The sequence below is a fragment of the Primulina eburnea genome, chromosome 6 (genome assembly GCF_022965805.1).
Source record: "Primulina eburnea isolate SZY01 chromosome 6, ASM2296580v1, whole genome shotgun sequence".
Lineage (NCBI taxonomy): Eukaryota > Viridiplantae > Streptophyta > Magnoliopsida > Lamiales > Gesneriaceae > Primulina > Primulina eburnea.
Genome location: NC_133106.1, coordinates 35,352,641 through 35,369,258, shown reverse-complemented (window position 1 = coordinate 35,369,258; position 16,618 = coordinate 35,352,641). Strand labels below are relative to the sequence as shown.

Sequence of the window (16,618 nt, the reverse complement as noted above, 5' to 3'; positions counted from 1 at the left end):
TTGCTTCCTGGATGAATACTCAGCTTGCTTCGATGAGCATGAGACAAAATCTCTTCCCTCAAAGTGTCATCCTCTGGTACTACAACCCGAATAGATAAGCACAGAAGACCATTGGACTGATAATGGAAGCCGCTATCTCCACCCGCTAACCGAGCTAATCTCTGCGTCTTCAGATCAGACATCTGAGCATCTCGAATCCGAGTGAACAATTTGGGCTCAGATAAAATGGTAGCAACACGAATGCTCTCCATACCTTTCCGATGCTTGAAGTTAAACCCCAACGAGCAACTATCCTGGATGGCACTAGTCATAGCACAAGTCTGAAGTGCAGAGGCTCTCACCTTGCGACTCAGCGCATCAGCTGTGAGATTCGCAGAACCTGGATGGTACTTGATCTCGCAATCATAATCCTTCAGCAAATCCATCCAACGACGTTGCCTCATGTTCAACTCAGCCTGAGTGAACAGATATTTCAGACTCTTATGATCAGTAAAGATCTCAAACTGAACACCGTACAAATAATGACGCCAGATCTTCAGCGCAAACACAATAGCTGCCAATTCCAGGTCATGAGTGGGATACTTCTCCTCGTGAGGTTTCAGCTGTCTGGAAGCATAAGCAATCACATGACCATTTTGCGTCAACACACAACCTAAGCCTTGAGTGGAGGCATCGGTGTAAACACTGAAACCATCAGATCCTGACGGTAACGCCAAAACAGGTGCGGAAGTCAGAAGTCGACGAAGCTCTCTGAAACTATCTTCGCACTCGGATGACCACTCAAATGGAACATCCCTCCGAGTAAGTTGCGTCAAAGGTCTGGCTATCTGAGAGAAATTCACGATGAAGCGACGATAATACCCGGCCAGACCTAGAAAACTACGGATCTCAGCCACCGTCGTCGGACGTGACCAATTCAGCACCGCTTCAATCTTGCTGGGATCCACAGAAACTCCTTCCTTGGAAATCACATGACCAAGGAATACCACACGATCAATCCAGAACTCGCACTTACTCAGCTTAGCATACAATTGCTTCTCGCGAAGAATCTGCAACACAATCCTCAAGTGTTGGGCATGCTCTTCCACACTGTGGGAATAGATCAAGATGTCGTCAATGAAAACCACCACAAACTGATCCAGAAAATCTCGGAAGACTCGGTTCATCAGATCCATGAATACTGCTGGTGCATTCGTCAATCCGAATGGCATAACTAGAAACTCGTAATGCCCATAACGAGTACGAAATGCAGTCTTGGAAATATCATCATCTCTGACTCTCATCTGATGATAACCTGATCGCAAGTCGATCTTGGAGTAAACAGAAGTACCCTGAAGCTGATCGAACAAGTCATCAATACGGGGTAATGGGTACTTGTTCTTGATCGTCACACGATTCAGCTGACGATAATCAATGCACAGTCGCATCGATCCATCCTTCTTTTTGACAAACAAGACTGGAGCTCCCCAAGGCGAAACACTCGGGCGAATATAACCCTTATCAAGAAGATCCTGCAATTGCTGCTTCAGCTCTCTCATCTCTGACGGAGCCAGACGATAGGGGACACGAGAAATCGGTGCAGTCCCTGGCATTAACTCAATGCCAAACTCCACCTCTCTAACCGGAGGAAAACCAGGAATCTCATCTGGAAAAACATCAGGAAATTCACAAACCACTGGAATATCCTCTAGACCAACACTACCTGTGGAAGAATCGATTGCATAGATGAGGTAGCCTTCCCCGCCCGACTCTAAAGCACGACAGGCTTTCAGAGCAGATACCACTGGCATCGGAGGTCGCGCTCCCTCACCATAGAAAAACCAACTGGAGCTCTCAGTCGTAAACTGAACAAGCTTCTGGTAACAATCCACAGTAGCTCGGTAGGTAGTCAAAATGTCTATACCCAAAATACAATCAAAATCCTCCATCTCTAGGATCATAAGATTCGCAGTCAACTCGTTACCCTCAAAATCTAAGGGACAACCCATCACTAGACGCTTCGCTAACACCGAATGACCCATCGGAGTAGAAACAGAAAGAATGACGTCTAGAGAAACATAGGGTAACCTATGACGCTTAACAAATCGTGCAGAAATGAAGGAATGAGAGGCTCCTGTATCAATAAGAACAAAAGCAGGAATACCGCATAAATGAAAAGTACCTGCTATGACTCTCTCCGTCTCATCTGCAGCCTGATCCTGGTTCAGTGCAAAAACCTGACCTTGGGCACGAGGTCGAAGATTCGAACTACCCACTGCCTGACCCTGTCGCCTCTGCTGAACAGTCGTCTGAGATCCAGAACCAGATCCTGCTCCACCTCGCAGCTGAGGACAATTCTTCTTAATATGCCCCAACTCTCCGCACTGATAACAAGCTCCTGCGGCTACTCGGCATTGCTCCGATGGATGGTTCTTCCCACAATGCGCACAAGACTCCTTCTTCTTACCAAAACGGAAAACACCGCTAGATCGAGATCCAGATCCAGAAGAAGACGAACCAGATTTCTTGAACGACTGAGATCGAGGCCTCAAAGTACTCGGAGGTCTAGAAGAAAGAATAGCCCTACCACGCTGGAGACTGATCTCTGCCTGGCGACACCGGTTCACCAACTCATCATAAGAAGTAGGATTATCACAGACAGTGACTCGATCAAAGATCTCCTGATTAAGGCCCTGGAGGAAATGATCATACTTGGCCTCAGAACTGCCACTGATATGAGGAGCGAAGGGTAACAACTCAAAGAATTTCTGCTGATACTCATCAACAGACATACTCCCCTGCTTAAGGTTCAGGAGCTCAATCGTCTTGGCCTGGCGAAGGGCTGGAGGAAAGTACAGCTGCATGAACGCTGCACGGAAATCGGCCCACGTCGCTCTACCCTGCGACTGAACTATCGGCGCAGAAGTCGATCGCCACCACCTGCGAGCACGGCCCTCGAGAAGAAAACTAAGGGTCTCCATCTTCTGCTCATCGGTGCACTGGAATGCGCGGAAACAACTCTCCATGCGCTCTAACCAATCCTCCGCATCATCGGGAGTCTCACCGCCAACTAAAGGCTTAGGCCCCATCTGCATGAAACGATGCATATCGAAACGCCTAGGACCATCCCGACGATGACGATGCTCACGATGTCGTCTAAGATCATCCTGGTCACCCCATCGACCTACACTCCCCTGACTACTCCCGTCATCAAAATGGTCAGCCATCGCTACAAGATAGAATAGGGAAAATGGTAAAATGGTCAACGAAATCCCAAAACAGAATCTATATCCCAAAATCCTACGCATGCTCTGATACCATAAATGTAGTGACCCGTTCCAGAATCACCTACTAATCAAACTAAGCATGCAATTAACCTAATTAATTATAATCAGAGATAACAGCGGAAAACAAGGCCAACAACAATAGTTATACAACCCAATCGAAATCCAGAATACTCAAACTAACTGAAAGTATCTGATACAACCATATCGAATAAAAAGGAAATCACTAAAAAGATAAGCCAACCAGCTACTCAACGTCCTCCTCCTGCTCCTCCTGAGCCATCCAACCTGAGGCCTGCCCCGAGGGAATGGGGTGTCCAAGAATAAACAAAACCGAGGACGTGAGCGATAAGAACGCCCAGTACAAAAGTATGAGTATACAGACCTATATGAAATGCACATGCTATGATCATGATACCGGGTAGTCAAGAAACAGGAATCACAAAGGATCTCAAAATGCTCAGTCTAGAGGCGCCAAGTGGATAGTGCCGCGCGGTCCAACCTCTGGGTCACTGCATCCACTATAAGACAGACGTGGACCTAAAATGTCCCGGACCACCGAAGCCCTCCCGACCCGTCGGCCACTGTGTACTCTCGGTGTCCATGCGTCCACAAGACAGGGCTGAGCGGCCCCAGGATATAGCTTATCTCGAAAGAGATACAGCTCAACAGTAAAGGCTATCTCGAAGGAGATACGGCTCAACGTGAAATGCAATGTGCAGTAATAAACGTGACATAATAGCATGCATCAAATGACATATATCAATGCACCACATAATCATGCAACACATATATGAATGTATACTCAACCAGGATATCTCGGATAGTACTTTCGTACCTCTAACACAGCAATCCTAATCCACTGGAACAACCAGACAACAGGTCTAGAACAAGCCTACGCATCAAAAGCATATCCCAATCAATTCTACCATGCTCGACTAGCAAAACCAGTACTCCCTAGTACTACCAAAGGTTTAGGGTTTACCTTCGTCCGTCGACAGCCCTTTGATGTCGATTGCCTCGAAACTCCGGCGCTGCTATGCTACCAATCCCGGCAGCTCCCGGCTATCGCTCGAACAACAACTAGCCCTAGAAACCTTACAAATCTCTCAAATATAAGACTTACTCAAGAAATGAGAATACCAAAATGAGGAATTCCGAGCACTATTTATAGGCCATGTTCGGATCCTCCGAACCTCACTTCGGAACGTCCGAACGCTACGTGTCCATCGGCTCTTGACAGCTCATGTTCGGATCCACCGAACATACACTTCGGACCGTCCGAACGTGCATGAAAACTGACGTGTCGATCCACTCTTGACACCTATGATCGGATCCACCGAACCCACTTCGGATCGTCCGAACTCTTCGGTGCTTCCGAACCATCTTCCGACCTTCCGATCATGATTAATCACCATTAATCCGTTAATTACCCAATTCGGCATTCGGGCTACTACACTTACTATGTCACCGAGTGGTCGTGCTTACCAATCACCCTCTCAAGCAAGTGCTATCTGGTCTAGAGGCATCTGGACGAATGGTTAAGTGGGCTGTTGAGCTGAGCGAATTTGGAATTGAATTTCAACCTCGCCCAGCTATTAAAGCACAGGTCCTCGCAGATTTCCTCGTTGAAATGACGACTAATGAAGCAGAATGCTCCATCCCAACTTGGGTGGTTTATGTTGACGGATCCTCCACCGTGCATGGGAGTGGAGCCGGGGTGGTGCTGGAGAGTCCTCAAGGTGATATATTTCAGTATTCTATCAAATTGTTGTTTTCTGCATCAAACAATGAGGCCGAGTACGAAGCGCTCGTAGCAGGAATTAAGTTGGCCCTATCGGTAGGAGCGAGAAGTTTAGTGGTGCATAGTGATTCCCAGTTGGTCGTTAACCAGGTCAAGGGAACTTATGAAGCCAAAGAGGAAAAGATGACCGAGTACGTGACTCGGGTCAATGAGTTACTCGCTCTGGTAGAGAGTTATGACATAAAACAAGTGCCTAGGGCAAAAAACGAAGTGGCAGACCGTCTAACTAAATTAGCTAGTTCTTGGACAAACATCGACAGTAGGAAGATCACCTTCTTAGCAATCAGTAAGGAGGAAGCAGAAGAGACCACATGCAATATACTGTGCTTAGAGGGACAAGAACCAAGTTGGAAAGACGAAATTCTTGCCTACCTGAAGCACAACGATCTTCCCCAAGATCCTGCCGTCGCACGCAAGCTAAGGGTAAGAGCTGCGCGATTCACAATCATAGATGGAGAGCTCTACAAACGAGGCTATAGTCAACCATTCCTGAAGTGCTTAACTCCGAGCAAGGCTGATTACGTTCTCCGCGAGATCCACGAAGGGATTTGTGGAAACCACTTAGGAGGGAAAGCATTGGCCGGGAAAACCTTACGACAAGGTTACTTTTGGCCGACCATGAAGAAAGACGCATTACAATTGGTGAAGCACTGTCGAGCTTGCCAAGAGCATGCCAATCTCTACCATCAACCCGCGACGTTGCTGCAACCACTGGAAAGTCCCCTGCCTTTTGCCCAGTGGGGAATGGACTTGGTGGGACCTTTTCCCCCAGCTACGGGACAGAGAAAATTTCTCATAGTTGCCGTAGATTACTTCACAAAGTGGGTTGAAGCAGAGGCGTTGGCAAAAATTTCGGAGAAAGAAGTGATAAGTTTCTTGTGGAAAAACATAGTGTGTAGATTCGGGATTCCCCGAGCGCTGATCTCGGATAATGGCACGCAGTTCTCTGGAAGAAAATTAAAGGAATGGTGTGAAGGTCTCTCTATCAGGCAGTTTTTTACATCGGTTGGAAATCCACAAGCCAATGGGCAAACAGAGGTAACTAACCGAACTATATTGCAGCATCTGAAGACCCGTCTCGGCAAGGCTAAAGGCAATTGGGTGGAAGAATTGCCGAGCGCCTTGTGGGCATACCGAACTACACCTCGCTCGTCGACAGGGGAGTCTCCTTTCAACCTGGTACACGGTGTCGAAGCTGTAGCCCCCGCCGAGATAGGAGAGACCTCGTTAAGGGTAAAACAATACATGCCACTCGAGAACGATCGGGCCCTTCGAGCCTCTTTGGATATGATCGATGAACTGCGAGATGAAGCATCAGTCCGAGCAGAGAGATACAGGGCCCGCATGGCTAGAGCTTACAATGATCGAGTAAAACCAAGAGCCTTCCAGGTAGGCGATCTGGTCATGAGAAAAGTGGATGTCTTGCACCCCGTCGGCAAACTTGACCCTAAATGGGAAGGCCCTTACAAAGTAGTGGAGATAATCAAGATAGGAACTTATCGCCTCCAACACCAAGATGGGAGAGTACTATCTCGACCATGGAATGTAGCAAATTTGAGGAAGTTTTACCCGTAGAAGGGCGCAGCTGAATAAAAGAATAAAAGTTTATATCTTGTTGTTTAAGTTTTTTACATTTTTCTCCATGTAATTCCGCCTTTGCAAGTTTCAATATAGCTGTAATTTTTTTCTCCTTCAGCAGCAATTACTAGTTGTTTGTAATGCTCCAAGCGCTAATGCTTAGATCGTCACATATGTACCCATGTAGTCGTCAAAGGTTTCCCAAAAAAAAAAAAAAAAAAAAAAAAAGAGGTTTGGCCAACCTCGCGGGATAGCCGGCATGACAGACACTATAAGAGGTCAACGACGACATAAGTCCCGGGATACCTCACCACCCTAAATGGGGGTTTAGGACTTCCCCTTGAGACAACATATTGGGAGATTGATCGCCTCCCAAGTATAAAATAAGCATTGCGTTAACGTAACATACGAAGCTCCCGCGTAAACAAATCCAGCAGATATGTAGAATGAAGAGCGTTAATTCCCAAACAAACTATCCAGTACATATGGAAATACCAAAAACAAAAACAAATAGAGTAACTACCATAGTAATGAATGAAAATCAAATATAAAGATTACGATAAGTGCGACGTAATACTATGTTTCTTCTTCAGCAGCCTGAAGATCCAATGCCTCTATCATCTCGGCATCGCCCAAGGGGATATCGTCAATGGAGATTCTACTTATCTCCAAGACGCTAGGCTCGATCATCATCACTACCTCTTCTGGCACACGTCCAGTCTTCCTCAACTGATCACGGCAGTCCAACACCACATCATCATGAATTGTCATGGCCTGATCAAGAACGTCGTCGCGAAAGGCATCAGACGCTTTGAAAGTCCGAACACTTTTTTCCTCAATATTTTTCAGAAAAGTTTTGCCTGCCTCAGACTCAAGAAACTGGCCACCAGTCTTCAATTCTGCAGAATGTTTCTCTTCAAGGATTGCAAGATCTTTTACTTTATCAGCAAGTTTTCTCTGCACTTGAAGAAGTTCCGCACTGATTTTATTCTTCTCCTCGACAAGGCGGCAATTCTCCTCCTTCACCCGAGAAGCCTCTTCTCGCAACTTATCTCGATCGTTCCGCAATTTTTCCTCCCGAACTCGCACAGCACATGCTAGTGACAAACCCTGCAAAAGGTAGAATAAACAATTAGCACGCCGACAAAATCAGCAAGATGCTAACATAATTGGTACACTACCTGACACGAGTTCCACGCAAGAGAGTGCGCAAACGAATCTGTAGGCAACGACACCAAATGGACCATGTCATGGTCCCCCACAATACTCCGTCCTTTCTTCCACCCAATCTCAGGGTCTTCTAAGTCCCAAAAAGAGTCGGCTTTCTCCTTATGATTGACCCCGTCTACAAATATATGCTTGGCACGCGGAATCTTGGACGACGTCCCTCGATCGTCCGCACGGATCCTCTTGATATTTTTTGACATCTCTTCAGCATCCTTCTTCTGCGGCACCTCTTGACCTCGTTTTTTATCCTCTCTTCCTCCATTCGAAGGTTGAGCCTCCAAAACTCTGTTTGACGGCGAAGAGTTAATTTTCTTTGGCGTATTAGACTCCGGCCCACGAAAATGCTCGGAGCGGCTTCGAGGGAACCCTCTTCGGATGATTTCACGAGATTCTAGAGCCGCACGATTTGTAGGTGCTCGGCTATTTCCCGCAATCGGGGAACGCCTCCCTACAATGGCCTTGCGAGCCCGGATCGCTGCCAAGTCGAACTTGTTGCCTGCAAATAGACAATTGGTCAAAGATGTCAGATAACATGATCTAAAGCAACAGATTATAAGGCGAACAAGGAAAATAAATGCTAAGGAGAAACAGCAAGCAAGGAATAATTAAATAAATAAATTTACATATATATATATATATATATATATATATATATATATATACCAGCGATATTTAAACTCCCAATATTAAACAACTCTTCAAAGAGGCCTAAGTCTCGGCATTGAAGTTGCAGCGCATGGTGAGTTTCTGTCATTGCAATCTTCCGGAGTCCCGAGCTCCAAACCACAGGTATTCCCCACCCGCAGTCCTTAACATAAAAAAATTGGGATTTCCAAAAACTCCTTGGAGAAGGAATTCGGGTCAAAAATTTACATTTAGGTCGAGGTTGAAAGTAAATAAATGAATCCGGTTTACTCCTGCGTCCCGAGAAGAGTGAGTGGAACAATTCTACACTTGGAGACATTTGAATCTCTTTTATCTTGTGGCAAAAGGCCATAAAGACTATAAGAGCATTCGGGGACAGTTGACTAAAGCTAATACCGAGACTATCAACCAACTCCACTAATAGAGGTTGCGGAGGAAACTTAAGTCCACTAGTAAAATATTCAAGGAAAAGGGTAAAGTAACCCGGCGGCGGGATATGACAATCATCTCGAGGTTCCGAAACCTTAACGTCACACTCGGATGGTATTCCAAACACTTCGCGCAAACTCCCAACATCTTGATCAGACAGAGCATCTCTATCCTCACAGTCTAGATGCTCGCTAGATTTAGAGTCGTCGCCCAACAAGAAAGTCTCTAATGGCGTATGTGCCCTAAGAGACCCACGAGAGGCCAGAGATCGAGTCTTTGAGTCACCAGGAGAGGCTGGACCACCCGAGTAGTCAGATGCAACCGACTTTGGAGAGTTACTATCAGAATCATCACTGGCGCTAGAGCCACTTGTGGAAATTCGGTTAAGCCGACGATTGGCCATTAGCAAGGAATACTCCTTCCCGCGAGGAGCGCAACCTGCACAAAATTTTCATTTTTTCTTTCTTCTTACTTATCAAAATGCCTACAAACAATATATGTCATGCAAATAAAGTATTACATATAAAATAATAATAATAATAATAATAGGGTGATGCCTCTAGAGATGTGGAACCCCATCTCTAGCCTCCTGTCCTTGTCATTGCTGCATAAAGTCACCAACAAGCATTTCGTCCACCATGACTATGATTTATGAGCGTCATAGCCAGACCATCTCTGCCCCATGGATCGCACACCAAGTCGTCCTTTTCAGCGAACATCAACACTCGCCAGAAGCTGGGTTTAGAGGAGAAACTCACCACGAGCACGGCCATCTTCAATGGTACGCTCCCCAGCCTCAAGTCGCAGCCATGCGATCGTCAACGCCATCACCGCCATCTTCTGGAACGTTTTGTATCTTACAGTGCCCGGTTTCTTCTGGAACGTCTCCTTCAATGGTATCTTCATATGATATGCTCCCAACTCAAATAGCAGCCATACGCAAATAAGCATCCCTCTTTCCAGAAGATCGATTTATATCCAGATCCACCAAGCCGCTAGAAATACACCAAATCAGCCGACGAAGTCGAGCCATTCCGTCATCTCCTTCTCTCCACCAGACATCGATTCAAGACAAAACAAAAAAAAAAAAAAAAAAAAAAACAACAACACAGAGGAGAAAGCCATCTCGTGACATTCCATGATGAAGGAATGGAAATAGGATTATCAAAGTATGGTGGGTCACGTTTTAAATGTATTAATTCGAGGTACAAATTCTGAAATATGAAAAGGAGCAGGTACAAGAGAAATCAATAAAGACAAAGTAAAAAGTAGTGCAGATACTTACTCATGATTGACTTTGGACGCTTGCCACCTTTCTCAACTTTCCTCTTTCTTTTTTCTGTCAACTGCACGTATACATATATAGCCGCAAATGCTAACGAGTTGGAGAAAAAACCTCGTGAAATCTACTTGACTTGGTCAGTTCGAGGGATTATTAGTTGTGAGGAGATTTCATTGCCATCAACTAAGATTGCATATTTCTTGAGAATAACGATAATCAATTGTTTAAAAGGGAAGTAAAATGCTATTCAAATAAAAAAAATATAGCAAATACAAAAACTAAACAGAGAGCAAAGCTTTTTCAAAATTATTTTTCGTGTATACAATTTACTCTCGATCACTTCACCTAATTAAAAAGTGTCCGAGAGTGGGGGGCTTATGATAGGTAATGACTATTTAGTAATGTCCTATTTAATTTTTGGTGACTAATTTGGTGATAGTCCAATTAGTAATTATATTAGTTGGCCAAATCAATGTTAAAGCCCAAATTGCTTGTAAAGGCCCAAGCCCACTAGACACTCTCGAAATTCTATAAATTGAGGACGTCTCTCATTGTTCAAGGTATGCTCTCATTTTTCCTCTAAAGCTCTTGAGTTCTCTGAGTTTTTCTCTGATCGTTTACTGACTTGAGCGTCGGAGTGCCTACGCCGGGAATCCTCCCGGCGCTTTCTGACGAGTGTTCGTGACGCAGGTGACACCCAGCAATTAACCGTGTATTGTCTACGTGGATCCGTTTACCAGCCAGGCGAGCTCGTTTACGGGCCAAGTGGGCAAGTTTATTAACCAGTCAGATCTAGCGTGTGCAGTCTACGCGACTCATTTATTTTAGCTGCATCAAAAGATTTCATCAGAAAGCATCGAATTTCAAGAATCGTAGATTCAAATCCAATTCAGGTATGGAGGAGAAGTGTGTCTTGTATATATATATATATATTTTACACAGTTACACTAAACCACATAAATTCAAGCAAACACAAAATCCCAGTAAAATAGATTGCCAGATATACATTAATACAGGTTCAAGAGTTACATCAGCAGGCCCTTTTTCCTAGAAGAAACTGGGATCATATCCATTGGAAGAAGTGGCAAGGATGTAGTAAGCCACAATGTGTCCAAGAGAACCCCACGCAAGAACATCAACGATGTTGAATCCGACAGGGTCGTTGGATTTGAGAAGGCTGACGTATTCCTTGGCACGTTCATCGCCGGCCTCGAAGTGGGAGATCCCGTTCTGCTCCGGCACCTGTTTGGCCACGTTTTCCCTCTGGAAGGAGAAGAACACGAACCTGCCCAAGAAAAGAGAGAGGCCGGTGCTCAAGCTGATGACTATAGATGGATTGAGCTCCGCCTTGACGGCAAGGCTACTGCAGCGTTTCTTGGTGGTGAGAGGGCGGTAGAAGGAGGAGGCGGAGGAGGTGGGCTTGAAGTCTGTGGGCTTGTTGAGGGTTCTTAGACCTTGGAAGGTTGGAGTTGAGAAGAGTGTGGAGGCCATGCTGGGAGGAGCTATCGAAGCCTCTCTTGAAATTTCAATGAAAATTGGATGTGAGAAAAGATAATGATGAGGCTTATATGTTGGGAATAGATTTGTGGAGGAAAAGGCAATGAGGGGAGAAAGAGATTTTGTATGGTGACCTGGCTGTGTGCTATTGGTCGCTAATGGATCAGAGATAGTTAATCCTGGACTTGGATTCAGGATTTTGATTAGTTTCTTATGGATTAAATCGAAAGAAGTTGTCACCCTGGGATCCGTGGCGCAATGGTAGCGCGTCTGACTCCAGATCAGAAGGTTGCGTGTTCGATTCACGTCGGGTTCAAATCTCCCGATCCCAAATGGGTCCACTTTTGCTTAACGAAATTTATAAGACCGGCAGATTCATTCACATAAACAAAAAATTATATGATCTGTTGAAGTTCTTATGGTAATTAAATAACCAAAAATATTATGATCTAAAAAAAAAAATTATATATATTTATATATATATATCTTTTTTTTGACTCTCCCTCAAGAAGTATTTCTAGTTGATTTAGGGATACTATCCATAATAAAATTAAGTGTCCAAATTTAGCCACACATACATGAGGTCCACTAGATTTTTTAAAATCACATATGTGTGAATCTTGTCCATCCAAACCATGTGAGGCAGTGCTCCACATATAGCATCGAAGCAACCAATATTTCCTCTGGTGGCCCATCTCATCTTACCATTCATAGTATTTATAAGGACACCCACAATAACGGGTATTGTACTTACTATGTCATCCAAATATTTTTCAATCCCAAATATTCACCATTGTGCTCTTTGATTTATGTGTCAAATCAATAACCATGTAACTGGTTGTTCAATTTTTTTTTTTCATTTTTTAATACTTTTTAATTAAATTTTCTAATTTTAATAGTTATTTTAATATTTTTAAAATATCCAAAATTTGTAACCGATTATTCATATTTTTTTTATTTTTAAATACTTTTTAATTAAACTTTCTAATTTTAATAGGCATTTTAATATTTTTTTAATATTCAAAAATATTTTTAATATTTTTTTAATGCTCAACACCTTAGTCATTTTAATATATTTTAATTTTTTTACAAATTAGTTATTCAAAAATAATCTTTATAAACTTTCTAATTTTATATTCGAATAAAAATTTCATATTAAATAATAGATGAAAATAATTAGAATGGTGAAATGATTTTTTTTATAAAATTGTAAGTTATTTTATTTAAATGAAAATAAACTATTAATTAAAATGACAGTGTGACCAATAAATATTTGGTTGGTGTGATATTTGATTGTGAAATGTGAGATATTTGAATAATGAAATATTTAATTGATGATATGGTTCATAAGACCTATAAATATTTGGAGGAAATATATTTGGTATTGTGGATGGCCTAATTGCTTTAAAATCTAAGATATAGTAAGAATTATTTAAAGATGATATTGTATGTATGTTTAAAATGAAAAAACAATCCATTAAAACTTCACATAAAAACATGAAGCATGAACTTAATCTGATCTTTTTCCATCAATCCCTGCATGAATATTTTAACAGAAAACAAAGATCAAACAATCATATAGCAACTACACGTGAGATGAATCCTCGGAGCCAACCATTGCGAAAAATCGAATTCTTCTCATAATTTCACATAGAACAATAAACATACATCGCATTTTCTCTCAGCTAAAATCAATATTGGAGACAACGAAACGTGGAAGTCATAAGCGAAATCTTTACAAAGAAAAATATCGAATGAAGTCACAAGAGAACTAAGTACACGTGGAAACTTCTTTAAATGAGCTGCATTGACAACACAAGGGAAGCAGCTACAAGAATCGGCATCGGCAAAAGTTCAGACATCCTCCCACTGCCGCTTGAATTACCAGATTTATCTGACAGTGCAGCTGATGGTGATACTGCAGGGCATTCAAGGCCCAGCTTCCCTTCTCGGCACTCACTGGCAAATAGACCCGGTGGGTACTTTCCGTAAAGATTGATATAGCTGAACATGGTAGAAGCACAGTCATTCGATAAGTCATTCAAATCATCCACAAATGGACAGGAAAAGTCTTTTAATGCTGAACAGCATAGGTTGGGTGGGTATTGAGGTCCCTTGCACCTGCTGGTGATGATGGTGTAGTTCTGGAACTCGAAGTTCACAGGGCAAGCTGTAGAAACAAATTATAAATTATTGCAATTAAGAGCCAGTCGACTCAAACTTTGACGTATTGAGCTTTTGCAATGTCATTAATCTTTAAGATAAAATCAAACCATAGTTTGTAAATATGGAACACAGTGATCGCTACCTAGCAATTTGCTAGAATTAACAAGAATGATAAGAATATCTTAACAAAAGTATCTCGCGGTACTTGAAGGAAAGTATCTACCAGTATTCGAGCCATTACAAAATCTGACCGGCACCAAATTTCTTCAGTCTCGAGTCGAACTAATCTAAAGTGAATTGTTTCATCTAATTAGAAAATAAAAGACTCAGCCTGGTCCCAAAAACCTGTTGGAAACTATACGTGTATTAATTTTTGGGAGCAAGAAAAATGGCTATTGTAATTTGGGCAGAGAGACAATTTGATTTGTTTGGTCGAGCCAAGAGTTAAACTTGTTGTCCTTAAAACGATATTACCTTGTCACACTTACGGTTGTTGGCAATTTGTCTCCCAATATATGACACTCAAACCACTATTTCAAAAGAGCATAGCCATAAATCATGAAATCTATTAACCAAAAAATATTTGGATGCCATAGACCATTAACACAAACAATCGTCTATCAATAGTCCAATTCCAAGGCTCATTTACTACTGTAACGCCTCCAGTTGAAAGGGAAAGTTGAAAACAACTTGATATTTTTCTATCCTAGTTGAAACATTGAAGCAGACAAGTAAAAGGCCAATGCCCATCTTTCTTTCGTTTTTCCAAATTAAGTTCAATAATTTAGCAGCTGAAGTACTCAGATCTTTACACACTGTATATCTTGGGATAAAAACAAAAGAAAAGAAAACTTAAGCATCATACTTCAAGATTTTCATTTCAATCAGATAATCTCAATCAACCATAGATCTGACAAGTGCGAAGGCGTGATGACAGGGCTACCCAACAAAAATCTTTCCGATCAGAATATTAGATAAAAAGACGCAAAACAAGAGAAGCGAAAAGGTCAAGAAAATATAAGAACATTACGTTTCTTTGCCTGAAGAAGCCTCCTCTCACTCAAAATTTGGGATCCAAATATACCATCTGCATCAAAAATGTCAAAAAAAAAAAAAACAGACCATTAGCACTTACAAAAAGAAAATCGCGAAAAACCGGATTGATGGATAGAAACTCGCGAACCTGAAATGAAGGTAGAAGTTGAGAAGGCGGTGAAAAGGGACAAACATAGAACTAAAACCAAACAACAATTCAACTGACACGAACCCATTATCCTCGGACTACAATTCAACCGTTTCTAACTCAGATACACGGACATCAACATAAAAATACAGAGATTTCAGCTAGAAATTGAACATAAAACCCCCAAAAAAAAAAATCTCCCGGGAGCTGTAATCCAATGCTAAGAATCAGATCTCCTACTCATGTGGCGCAGTTTGGAATGAATCTAGCTGGGCATCTGCCTGCCGTAACTGTATATATTGAATGTAGGTGTGGTGTATATGCGGGTATGATAACATGTAAAGCACACAGCGAGGTGCCAGTTTTCAACGCGGAAATGGGTGAAGTTGATTCCACTTTGAACGGGTAAACCTTCAAGGTTGGACATTTTTATATTTTTATTTAAGAAAATAACTGAGAATTTTTTTATTGAACAATCATCAAAAAATGATTTCACATACCAGATCCAGAGCACCGATCAGTTGGAGCTGAATCTGATACGAAGTGAAAATTATATTATTCGGATTTGAAAGACGGGAGTTAATTCTCCAATATTTGGATAGTGTGAATCTTCATATTGTAACATAAGTTGACATAATACAGATAAAAACACCAGCATAAAAAATTGCACTCAGTTGAAATAAACTAATATAACAATTTATTTGAGTAATTTTCTAATCTTGAAATTCCAAGATTGTAAAATCAAAGTAATAACAAATTTCGTTTATTTCACACAAATTCTTATGAGATCATCTTACAAGAATCTCTAACCACATTCAACGACTGTAAAATTATTTCCACTTAACTACGTAAATAGCATATTCTATGCAAATAATTGTTGGCATGAGTTGGTTATTCCAAGTAGATAACGTTTGCAAATAATTATATTTCGTACGCAACATATAGATAGAACTAGAAATTAATCTTTAATTTTCGTTGTTTGATAATTAACTATTTAACTATTTGAAATTGTTATACCTTATATGAATAAATCTCTTATAAGGTGATTGATATATTTATTTATGAGAAGGATAAATCATATTCATATTTACAATAAAAAATTTGACATACAAAATAACAGTTCTCATAGATAACTCAAATAAAATATATATATCACAAATTTAACATGTGAGATCATCTCAAACGAATTTTTGTTTTATTATATAAGTGCATGTATATCAAAACAAAATTTCGATCTTAGTGATATATATTAATATACAACATTTTTAGCCATATATATTTCTTTGAATAAAAAATAACTTTGTAATTATATTCTTTTGATCAATTTAAATATTTTCAACCTAAAATAATATAATTAAATTATATTATTATTAATAATTTTTTATTAGTACATGATTAAAAAAATTTCTCAATATATGTTTGACAACATAATTATAAATTTTAACAATGATTATATTTTTAATTAACTCATCAAATATACAAAATTTAACATTAATATATGAGTCAGTAAAATTGACATTTTGACTTTGATATATTTATTGGAA

At 41.3% G+C, this 16,618-nt stretch overlaps 2 protein-coding genes and 1 non-coding gene across 3 annotated transcripts; 1 reads left to right on the top strand and 2 right to left on the bottom strand.

Annotated features, from left to right (window-relative positions):
* Positions 1–11,189: 11,189 nt before the first annotated feature.
* On the bottom strand, positions 11,190–11,778 carry LOC140834715 (photosystem I reaction center subunit V, chloroplastic-like). Its single transcript, XM_073199792.1, has one exon. It carries the CDS (start codon positions 11,717–11,719, stop codon positions 11,276–11,278), a length of 444 nt encoding a protein of 147 aa, XP_073055893.1. The 5' UTR covers positions 11,720–11,778; the 3' UTR covers positions 11,190–11,275.
* A 191-nt stretch (positions 11,779–11,969) lies between these two features.
* TRNAW-CCA (transfer RNA tryptophan (anticodon CCA)) lies at positions 11,970–12,041 on the top strand. Its single transcript has one exon. It is a non-coding gene; the product is annotated as a tRNA-Trp (tRNA).
* A 1,299-nt stretch (positions 12,042–13,340) lies between these two features.
* On the bottom strand, positions 13,341–15,481 carry LOC140834714 (GPI-anchored protein LLG1-like). Its single transcript, XM_073199791.1, has 3 exons — positions 15,075–15,481; positions 14,922–14,978; positions 13,341–13,895 (listed from the first exon to the last, which is right to left on the bottom strand). Exons 1-3 carry the CDS (start codon positions 15,160–15,162, stop codon positions 13,519–13,521), a joined length of 522 nt encoding a protein of 173 aa, XP_073055892.1. The 5' UTR covers positions 15,163–15,481; the 3' UTR covers positions 13,341–13,518.
* Positions 15,482–16,618: the final 1,137 nt, after the last annotated feature.

Coding starts and splice junctions, on each gene's coding strand:
- LOC140834714 (XM_073199791.1), bottom strand. CDS start 15,162: ATGGGTTCGTGTCAGTTGAATTGTTGTTTGGTTTTAGTTCTATGTTTG. Junction 14,979..15,074: donor AACTTCTACCTTCATTTCAG/GTTCGCGAGTTT, acceptor TTTTTGATGCAG/ATGGTATATTTGGATCCCAA. Junction 13,896..14,921: donor GCTTCTTCAGGCAAAGAAAC/GTAATGTTCTTA, acceptor TTGTTTCTACAG/CTTGCCCTGTGAACTTCGAG.
- LOC140834715 (XM_073199792.1), bottom strand. CDS start 11,719: ATGGCCTCCACACTCTTCTCAACTCCAACCTTCCAAGGTCTAAGAACC.